Source organism: Otolemur garnettii, unplaced genomic scaffold, assembly GCF_000181295.1.
Source record: "Otolemur garnettii isolate 467f Iridium unplaced genomic scaffold, OtoGar3 scaffold00266, whole genome shotgun sequence".
In the NCBI taxonomy this organism is placed as follows: domain Eukaryota; kingdom Metazoa; phylum Chordata; class Mammalia; order Primates; family Galagidae; genus Otolemur; species Otolemur garnettii.
Genome location: NW_003852661.1, coordinates 356,802 through 367,684, shown reverse-complemented (window position 1 = coordinate 367,684; position 10,883 = coordinate 356,802). Strand labels below are relative to the sequence as shown.

Below are 10,883 nucleotides of genomic sequence, written 5' to 3'. Positions count from 1 at the left end.
TGTTGCAGTTGTCATTATTGTTTAGGAGGCTGGGGCCAGGTTCAAACCTGCCAGCCTCAGTGTATGTGGCCAGTGCCCTAACCACTGAACTACGGGTGCTGAGCCAAAGTGTTCTTATATTTGCATTTAAAACTAGTAACATACAAAATAAAAATAAAATTAAAAATTCATGCCAATAATTTAAAATTTGGATTTCCTTACTAAGAATGACATTAAATACCAAATAAAAACCACCTTGACAAGATAAGAGAGACTATAGAAGAAAAAGAGGCTTTATGTTTTAGTACCGTTACTGATACATTTGCCGCTTTCTGAACACAATGTCCACATTTGCATTTTGAACTGGGCCCTATAATTTCAATAGCTGGCCCCAAAAGCTGTTCATTTTTTTAATGCTGTCTATCTATTGTTTTATGCTCACAAAACACAAAAATATAGTCTATTTCTTTATTTCTCTGTAGGCTTGCAAAGTCTCCTGTCCTGATCAGACAAATATTTACTTTTATTTTCTTACAGATTTCATGTTATTCTTTACATTGGAGTCTTTATACCTCTGAAATTTATTTTGGAATATAATTTGACAGTAGAGGGTTTTTTTCATTTAATGATATAATTTTTATTTATAAAATTAAATGTAGATTTCCTACAAAAAGTAAATTTTTCTTAAAACATTTCATCATTGAAATAGTATACTTAAAATATCTCTACCCTAACCTAAATGCTTGTTAAAAGACAAAAACAAACAAACAAAAAGACCTTAAAAACATTCACTAAGGCTTCACAATCAATAATGTTCCCTTCCTGAATCATTCTGCCATGTTATAGTTTTGCTCCATAGGAGCTTTTCCAGTTACTGTTTTTGGCTTTACCTATTTTCTCTATTTTCTGAGATGGCAGAGTCAACAAAGATCAAGTCCCCAGCAAGTTCATGGAGCGTGACTGAGGATAACATTCAAAGCAAACAAATAAAACCTCAGACACGGTGATCTCACACAAGCTTTACACAGCCAAAATAAAAGAGAACAAAGACCCCAGATACAGTGATCCCTCTGTCACCCAAATAAAGATAAGGTCGGTGACAGAAAAGTACGTGAAGGAATAAACAGATCTCCGTGTTGGCTCAACAGGATAATGAACAGCTGGGAACACTTCCGAAAAAGAAAACAAACTTAGTCCTGATTCCCAACAGTCAGGGGACAGGCTAACATCCTTAACCTTCTGACAGACAGAACCCCCTGAAGAGTATCTGGATGAGTGACAATATGATGTGAAGAATGATAAAAGCTGAGAGGTCAGAATTTACTATATTTAACCAGAGAAAATATACTTCATAGCTGAATATCCACCTGCTTCCCCACACCCTACCAAATATAAATCTTCTATAGTTGTGCTAAATTTTCACTTGATCCAAATGAAATTAAGAGTTTGCTTTTTATTTTAAATAACAAAAAGAAGGTTCCACAAACCTTCTTCTTCTAGAAGTATACTCTTGCTAAATGCTGTATTTTCCAGGGCAGAAGAATTGATAGTAATTTTGCCCTAGAGACACCATGGGGATTAATAGCTGATGTCACTGTGACATCAGCTATTAATCTTTAAATCTTCTACCTATGTGATATAGCCTGTTCCTTTAAGACAAATTAAAATCAAGGCCCACCGCAAACCCATTTCCCTTATTGGTTCCTACTGGCAAGGAATATTTTTAAAGCAAACAAACAAAACAAAGCCACAGACAGAACATTTAAATCCACTTGCCTAAGTTTCTTCGAAGGTGGAATCCCAAAATTATCAAGTCTCCTGAAACTCAAAGGAAAATAACACATCCTGAAATCACTGCATATGACTTCCCATTTTCGGGAGGCTGAGGCAAGAGAATCATCTAAGCCCAAGAACTGAAGGTTGCTGTGAGTTGTGACACGACAGCACTCTACCAAGGGCAATAAAGTGAGACTCTGTCTCTAAAAAAAACCAACAACCCTAAAAATTAGTAAAAGAAGACCAGCTCTGCTCCCTTGTCCTCAAGTCAGCAGCAATTTTATAAAGTATAGTCCTCTATATTCTGGTGGCAAGAGGGGACAAACTGTAATGGTGCCTGATGACACAGAAGGACAGGCCCAGGTATGTAGTATCTACAGCAGCTAAATACCACGGCAGTCCACAGGCACTTATTTTTCATTGCCTCTGAGAAAAAATGTGAGACAGAACATCATTCGATACATCTGGTATAAAAACGGTCCTAGCTGATAAGGCACCACTCTACCATATTTAGGGTACACATCTGGGAACACACCTGCAGTGCTACATTTGTGAAATAAGCAAAATTAGGTCAGGGAAATTTTTAAAAGATAACACTACAAAAAAATCTCCTTCATAGCACAAGCCAGTAAATTCCACTGTTCCAACAACTCTGCCTTCCACAAAGAGGTCTCAGCTGCTAAATGAATAGACTCTAAAATGTCTTCCTCTTCACACCCAAATACAGATGGCTTCAAACTCTTCTGCCTAGCTAGGCTCAAGAGTAACGTAAAATGAAAAGAGGAGGCATCTTTTACTTAGCTCAGCCTTCTAAATACACTGCCAAATGGTTACAGTGGAGAACAAATTATATATTGCATAACAGAAAAATAAGCTTAAAAAGGAAAAGACGCTAAATTGAAAACACTTTAGCCACCACTGCATGTATAATATTATAAATGCTTAGCTTAAACGCCTAAGAGATAATAGGCCCGTACTCCCATGTCTATGCCAGGACCACTTGCTATGAGCTCTCCTTTATCATTATCGCTGTGGCGTCGTTAATTTGCTTCATTTGTTTGTAGGAAATACAAAGTGAAATCCACTACCATTCAAAACGGGCTCTCAAAAGAATAACAAACCACTTCAATAAAATTAAGTTTTACTTTATATATAAGGCTACAGATGTTCCATTATCTCTGCTTAAAAAACAAAGGTTTTAAATTTTGTCTTTGTTTACTTATTAGATTCAGACTAGTACATTATACTCAACAAATATATTTTCGGAGGTTTTCCAAATTCCGTATATTTATTTTCTGGGCTTTCCTCCTTAAGCAAAATAAATAAGAGAAAATTAGAAAGCCAGAGTAATAAGAAAAACAACAGTCATGGGTATATCTATTCCTAAGACCCTGGGTTGTTCCCCATAGGGAAAAGGTCACTTAATACAGCATCTACCGCAGTTCCAGGCATAGAATAGGTAGCTGCTCGGGTGATGATCATGGCAATGGCAGTGTTGGTGCCAACAGAGGCAGAACAACAGCAGCTGCCAATACTACTACTAAATGCTTATCAACTCTCCGTGACAATTAAAATGCAAACATTATGTGCCAATTTAAAACAGCACAGAAAACAAAGTGATTTCTCCATGGTCAATTAAAATTGACTAATAGGGATAAGCAAGAACCTAAGTCTCCCGACTTACTCAATGCTGAATCCAGGTTTCAGACCCATGGATCTGAAAACAACACACACAGGCTTTAACTTTTTCAGTTCCTGGCACTACACTGGAATATCTACTTGAATGATGATTAGAAATGCCACTGGGGGGCTATATTACTTCATTTCTATTTATTCTTTGAAAAAATAAATCTAAAATCCTACTGCCTTTGGAGGTGACATTATACAGCTTTAGCATTTTCTATCATAATGGCTCAAAATCCTACCTAAACAACACAATCACCTGTGCTTTCTACAAATACACAAAGCCAGCCTTCATCTCAGACATTCTGAATCAGAATAAGTCACAGTACCTGCTTTGGAAAAAGACAGTCTAACAGGGGAACAAAAAAAACTCTAAAGTAGAGTTAACATTCTAAAACAGAGAAAAAAACAAAACTGAAATTAGGACATCAAATGAGTGAATTTAACAGCAAATTATGAAAGGCAAAAGAAAGAACTAGTGGCAAAAAGAAACTATTTAAAGTGTTACCATAATGTTTTTCTTCAGTAGGTTCTTGGTCTTGGGGATTTGAAGAATGAACCCACACACCACAAGTAATATGATGAACGATATGGCCCTAGATGGGGGTCTTCATCCAAGGAGCCAATTATCTTAGCCCATTAAGTTGCAAAAGTCATCATAATAAGAAATATTTACCAGTGAACTGACTTCTTATAAAAACAGTACCTGCCCAAATAGTGCTCTCTCTTCAATACCAGCAGTTATTTCTGCCTACCATGGTAATCCCTTTATTGGTAATGCCAATAAATGTTGGCATTATAAATATTAGCCAATGCACGGCAAATATAAAACAAGTTGAAATCACAATTCTTGGAAAAAATAGAACATTTTCTGAAGTTGATGAAAGAAATGTCAGAAAACCACTTAAATCACATGCAAAGCCATCTAACATTTAAAAATCTGGCAGATGGGGGGATCTCACCTAATGTGCATGATAGAATGGTACATTTCAAAACTTTTAAGAAATGAGTATAACTGTGATGAATGTGTTACTTAGTTCCATGTAAACATTTCATATTGTATATCGAAGCAGTACCCTGAACCCCATAAATGCATCAATGTACAAAGTTATGATTTAATAAAAATAATTAATTTAATAAAAAAATAAAAATCTCTCAGAGTTAGGACTTTTACAATAAGAGAAGAAAATAACACAACAGTTATGCATAATTCGTGCTTCTAAATAAAATAATGTGGATATCAGAGGTTTAAGACAGACTCTTAGAAAAGCAGAGAAAGACTTCAATAATATTTTAGGGGAAGAAAAGCCTCTCTTTATAATTAACCTGTAAAAATTAAATAAAGAAATTTTTAATATGTGATAACATAATATTATGATAAAATGATACATTTCATCAGAAAAACTATCAACACAAAGTTCATGTGATTCATTCTTTGTTCTAAAAACTAATGCATAATTGTAATACAATCTAAACATTATTAAATGAAAATTTTTAAGAAACCTTCATAAATTTTAGTTTCATTTTTTGGGATAAATCTTAACCAAAATTTTTCTTTCTTTCTTACGATAAAAGTTTGGTTCTGGTTTTAAGTAGATGCACATTAAATGGTCATTTTTATCCTCAGCTGACCAAGTCTAATTGTACTTAATGAACTGATTATCTGCCCCAAAACATTACTAGTTCATAACCACAAGGAGGTTTATGGCAAGGGCATCTTTCAAAACATGTCTGGCCAGCAAAGGCAGACCGCAACTTGCAGTATGGTCAACCTACTGGTGAAGGGATACTTAAGAGCAAAAGCCTGACTGATCTCACAGGGTGTACCTGATTGATGTGTCCCAGCACCATCTACTCCTCGCTGGGTATCTCCCTAATCTAGTCCTTGGGTATATGAGCACTGAGTACTGAGAAAAAAAGAATCTGATTGGCTCCTTGATGAAATCACTGAGCTAAACCAACAAATTAAAACTTTTGGAACTAGCCTTCCGTGAAACATCTTTACGAAATATTAGCTTGAATTTGCTGTATAATCACTTTCATTTGCGTATTCAGCTATTATTTGCAACTCAAAGCATCCTCATTTTTATACATATCATGTAACACAAATGTATCTACCTGTGAAACTTTTAGAGGTGCAAAAGCATTAAAGAAAATCACAACTTAGCTGTATAGACAAAACTAATATATTTGAAAAAAGCAAGACTAGTCTGGCTTACTATGAAATGTACACCATCTTTTAGATATATTGTTGGAGTTTTATAAATATGCTCAAGAAGTCATAAAAATAAGGCACTTCTGTAACACTTATATTAAAGTTAAAGTGTTCATGGGAACACTTTCACATGGAGCATTTGAAAAGTAAAAAAGGTCCGGGTGCAGTGGCTCACACCTATAATCCTAGCACTTGGGGAGGCTGAGGTGGGTGGATTACTTGAGCTCAGAAGTTCAAGACCAGCCTGATCAAGAGCAAGATCCTGTCTTTACTAAAAATAGAAAAATTAGCCAGGCATTATGGCAGGCAACTACAGTCCTAGTTACGCAGGAGGCTGTAGCAAGAGAAATCACTTGAGCCCAAGAGTTTGAGTTTGCTGTAAGCTATGAACGCCACACCACTATACCCAGGGCAACAGAGTAAGACTCTGTCTCTCAAAAAAAAAAAAAAGAATTAAGAAGGATCTTAGAAATGTCCCAGGAAAGAGAAAAAATAAAAGATTACTTCAAGGATTTTTGCTGAGGAGAAACAAACAAAACAAAACCACTACAAAAACCCAAACAAACAATGATGCCTTTGACAAAATCATTATAATGAAAGGGAAGCTGTTACAGTCACAGTAAATTTCTTAAAACAACTGATATCAAAGACAAAAAAACAATAAAAGCAATAGGTATAAAGGTATGGTACGCAGATTCTAGGTCTAAAGTAAGGTGCCAGAAGAGAATTTAAGTAACTACATAGACGTTACTAGAAGAAAATTCAAGCATAAAAAAAAAAATTCATAGCATAAAAAAAAAAAACCAGTAAAGCAGAGTGCAGGAGTTTTAGTCCATCTTTCTTGTGACGCTGGAAACCCCACTTCTAGGCCCTGAGTCTCCCCTTGTTACAGAAGTGAAGGCTACAAGTAAAGAACCCTGGCACAAGCTTCCTTAATGAGCATTTAAATGTATGGATTGCTCTGGGTTTGAAAAACTTTTCCCATACATTAATTCATTTTATTCCCATCACAACCCTTCAGCAGGAAAGAAATATTACTAACCCCATTTTATTGACCCCATTGGATAGATGAAATAAAGGCCAAAATTTAGTAGTCTGTTTCAAATAGCATGATAGACTGAAATGTTTAGTAAACATTTTTTTCACAATTACAAAGAATCTCTTTCCCTTAAAAGCTATTTTTAAAAGAAAATCTACTGTTCCTCTCATATTTATAACTTGCATATTTTCCAGGTATTACAAAAAAAGCTTTAACCAAAAATTCCATCATTCAAATTGGCAGCTGAAAATTGCATGTCTCCAGAAACACCAAATGAAGGCAAAGATTGCACCAGATTTTCATTTTTACTTAAGGGCAGATTTTCCTTTTTACAAATTCTAAATAAAAACTGTAGAGTAGTGATGGGATATTGAGTCCTCATACCTCGTATTTCCCTGGGAGGGGAGGGAATTTCTCTACGAGTAAAAAGTGAAAGCACAATCCTAGCTTTCCTCCACCCCTTCACTTACAAATCCCCAAGAAATAAGCAACGCCTTAGCTGGCTAGTTAGTTAGAACCAAACCCATTTAGCTCAGCCCTTTCCTCTTTTTCAGAGCCAGCAGGTTTGAAGGGTCTAAGGCCAGCTCCTCAGGTCCCATGTTACAGAAGCAGCCTCTCTAGACAGGGGAGGTCGCCAGTTGTCCACTTGTGCCAGTGACAAGGTCAGTATGTCTCTATAATTCAGAGGTGAAGTATTAACACGTCCACTTGGCTACGGATCTAAAGCCATGTTCTGTCATCAGTTTTGTCAGTAGTAAGCTGACACTCTCTCTCCAATGATCTTTGTCTCATTTCTCTACTGGCTACACAGTTGGGAGGAGAAAGCAGAGAGGTTCTTCATTTGTCACCTAAAGCTACAAGCAAGGATAGAGGATAAAAATAAAACTAAACTAGACAGAGATAAGCTCTTTATCCTTCCTCCTCATCCTCATCGTTTTTGAAAGCACCTAATTCAAAGGCCTATACTTAGAATCTACACATGTAGTTGATAAGATGATTTTATCATATCAAACTAATAGCACTAATTCTCCAGTCACAATATCAACATGTTCACTCAAAGTTAGCAAAGGTTAAGAAGCCAAAGCACTGATGGGAACTATACGAATACTAACTAGCAAAAAGTATCATCCAGAACAGAATCAAAATTTAATGCAGCCTCTAATAAGATTAGATGACCTCATATTTTAAGGATTCTTTTAGATTTAAAATTTTAAATTCTATCAAAATTATCTAATTTATCTAAAATCCTGTCCACATGAATCACTTTAAATCACATTTTTAACTTCTTAAGAATTGGAGAAACTACTACTATAAAAAAAAATTAAAGAAACATGACTCCTTATTTTTATCTGTAAAAATGAATATGTTACCCCCTACTGCTCAGAGTTTTTGAAAAGATTAAATCAGGTAATATATTTTAAAAGTTTATTGAATTCTGTACATATACATTTTAGTAGTTTTCTTTTTATATGGCCTGCAGCTATTACCTTTTGCCACTAGATGGCAATGCTATATCAGCAAATCAAAAAAAAAGTTGACCACGATGTACCAAAGTTAAGTCTAGATTTTACTTAACTGCCGTGATATGAATAAACTAAAAAAAATATATATTAAATTACGAGTGTTTTCCTGGCATCTGAAGAGCTGACAGATAAAACTTTGGACATCCAAATGAAGAGGCTGCGATAATTTCACATTCTGTAAGAAGTCAAATTGTTAACAGTGCCCTTACTTTATGTTTTTAAATCTTAAGTAATTTTAATTAAGAATGTGGGTAGTCCTATGAAGAGGGCATTGCCCAGGTAAGACGTATGCCGATCCCCAGTAGAAATGTCTGAAGATTTACCTCTGACCCCAAACTGAGAGAAACGATCTCATCCTCAAAAGCAGAATGTGTGTCAATGTGAGCGGGAATCCCTAAGATGAAAAAGAGGACATGTCACTTCACGTTTCCTTGTAGAAGATTCAAGATGACTCTAATTATAGCCTCATACTAGTAGGGTGAAAACACTGTTTGGCAACTGGGAAGGTACTATAATTATAGTTTAAAATAAATATTTAGGGTGAATATGACTATAACATGTTAAACTACATCTGAACTAAAAATACATCAACTTCAAGTTAAAGCGCCATTGAGACTTGATTCTAAAATCAAGGGTTGGGAGCGACTGCCTCAAGAGGACACTTACCCATTCTAGCCCAAGAGGAAGATGTAAAGATAAGCACAAAGTCATTTTTTTCCCCTTGAACATTGGATTCCCAAGTACTTCCAGAACAAAAGCAGAATCAAGAATTAAGATAAGGCTTCCTCCACTGATTATCAATCTACGTTAAGTGAGTAGCCCTAAAGTAGAAACCCTGCTACAGGGCGAGGGTGCACAAAGCAAGACAAGAAGCTTATAGAACATATTCAAGACACTTCCTTATGGACAATATTCAAGAAGCTTAGAGACCAAAGTAAAGAAAGAATGCCTTAGGCTTAGCTGATTTGGTTAGTCCAAAGTCAAGCTCACTTGGCTTGGCTATTTCCTCTCTTTTTCAGAACCAGCTGGTTTGAAGGAACTAATGCAAGCTCCCCATGTCCTGCGTTAGAGGAGCAGCCTCTGTTTCAACAGGGGACGTCCCCAGTTGTCCTTGTTGTGCCAGTGACAAGGTCAGAATGTCTCTATAATTCAGAGGTGAAGCATTAACAAGTTCACTTGGCTAAAGAACTAAAGCCATGTTTGCCTTCAGTTTTCCTTATGATGAATATAGAAGAGAAAACAAAACTCTAACTCGTGCCATTAATAAAAGGCTTAAATTAAAGAGGCCATAAGTGTGGGGTCCTAATCTAGGAAGATGGATGGCCTCGTGAGAAGTGGAAGTCCTGTCCATCCTGCACACCACAGGGGAGAGAAGGCCTGGGAGCACCCTGAGAAGGTGCGGGCCAGGCGGAGCCTCCATGGGAACTCCATCCACAGCCCCTGGAGTTTGGACTTCCCAGCTTCCAAACTGTGAAGAAAATAAACTTCTGTGGTTTAAACCAAAATAAATAAATAAATAAAAGCCTTAAAATCCTTTGATTACTACAAATATCAGATGAAGATGCTACGAATTTTTAAGTATAAGAAATCAGTAACGTAAAGATTTTTCACCAACATGGCATCCTGAAATTGACTTCCACATTCTCAAAGGAGGGAAAAGATCATCCAATTATCCTTCTTCTCTGGATTTGTACATTATTTGGTGTCTTCCAGTGTACATGTCTCCTATGTTTAAAGCCATTATTTCCCTCTCTAAGTGAAATTTTGAGGGAACAAAAAGAAAAAAAAAATCACAAACTGGTTTGTGTCAGACTGTTTACACTTTAAGAAGAAAGTTCCTCAAGGGACTGAAGTGTAGATCTGCAAAGGGCTGGGGTCAACACGGGTGAAAACATAAACATCAGCACAGAAAGAAACTAGTGTGAAAGAGTTACACAGCCTGCTTAGTTCTGAAATACATCACTGCAGTTTTCAAATGCTCACCATGTCCAGGTTCATATTGATTTATGGTCACTTGATCAGGCTTCTGTCTAATGTAACCTTCCTTCAACCATTTCTCCAGAATGCTATCACAAATGTCAGGAAGACCTAGGCAGTAATCAGAATGAAAAAACTAAAATCCAAGAATAAAAAAATAGTCATTGTGATAAAAATCACTCAGCTTTTAATTTAGCAGTCAGATCTATTAATATAACAATAAACCCACAAGGAAAATTTAAAAATAAAAACAAAAATTAAGAACCTTAAAAGTTATTAATTTTTTCAAATAAAAAGTCCAAAAGAATAACTGTACTAACAATTTTGGTATTTTGTAAAATAGCAATAAAATTATAAAAATATACTACATACTGGAAATTAACTTGACCAACTTTCTTTTTTGCTATTTTAAATTATCCACTTATTTTAAATTTAATTATATCTTAAATTATTTCTCTTAAAAAAACCACACCTTCCAAAGGAACTAATTACCTTTTTTGGAATCATAAATATTATTTCATGATAAAAGTAAAGACTAAAGTCATTAAAAAAAAAAAAAACAGCTAAGTTTAGGCCAGGCATGGTGGCTCAGACCTATAATCCCAGCACTCTGGGAGGCCAAGGCAGATGGATTGCCTCAGCTCACAGGTTCAAGACCAGGCTGAGCAAGAGTGAGAAAATAGCCAGGTGT

The 10,883-nt window shown here is 35.8% G+C and overlaps 1 protein-coding gene across 1 annotated transcript in view; it reads right to left on the bottom strand.

Annotated features, from left to right (window-relative positions):
- The window catches only part of ALKBH8 (alkB homolog 8, tRNA methyltransferase), a 53,322-nt gene that overhangs the window by 26,584 nt on the left and 15,855 nt on the right, over window positions 1-10,883 (bottom strand). Inside the window, exons 6-7 of the mRNA XM_023508714.1 lie at window positions 10,199-10,303; window positions 8,539-8,609 (exon numbers count right to left, since the gene is read on the bottom strand). Coding sequence (XP_023364482.1) covers window positions 8,539-8,609; window positions 10,199-10,303 — 176 coding nt within the window. The remainder of the gene's footprint in view (window positions 1-8,538; window positions 8,610-10,198; window positions 10,304-10,883) is intronic.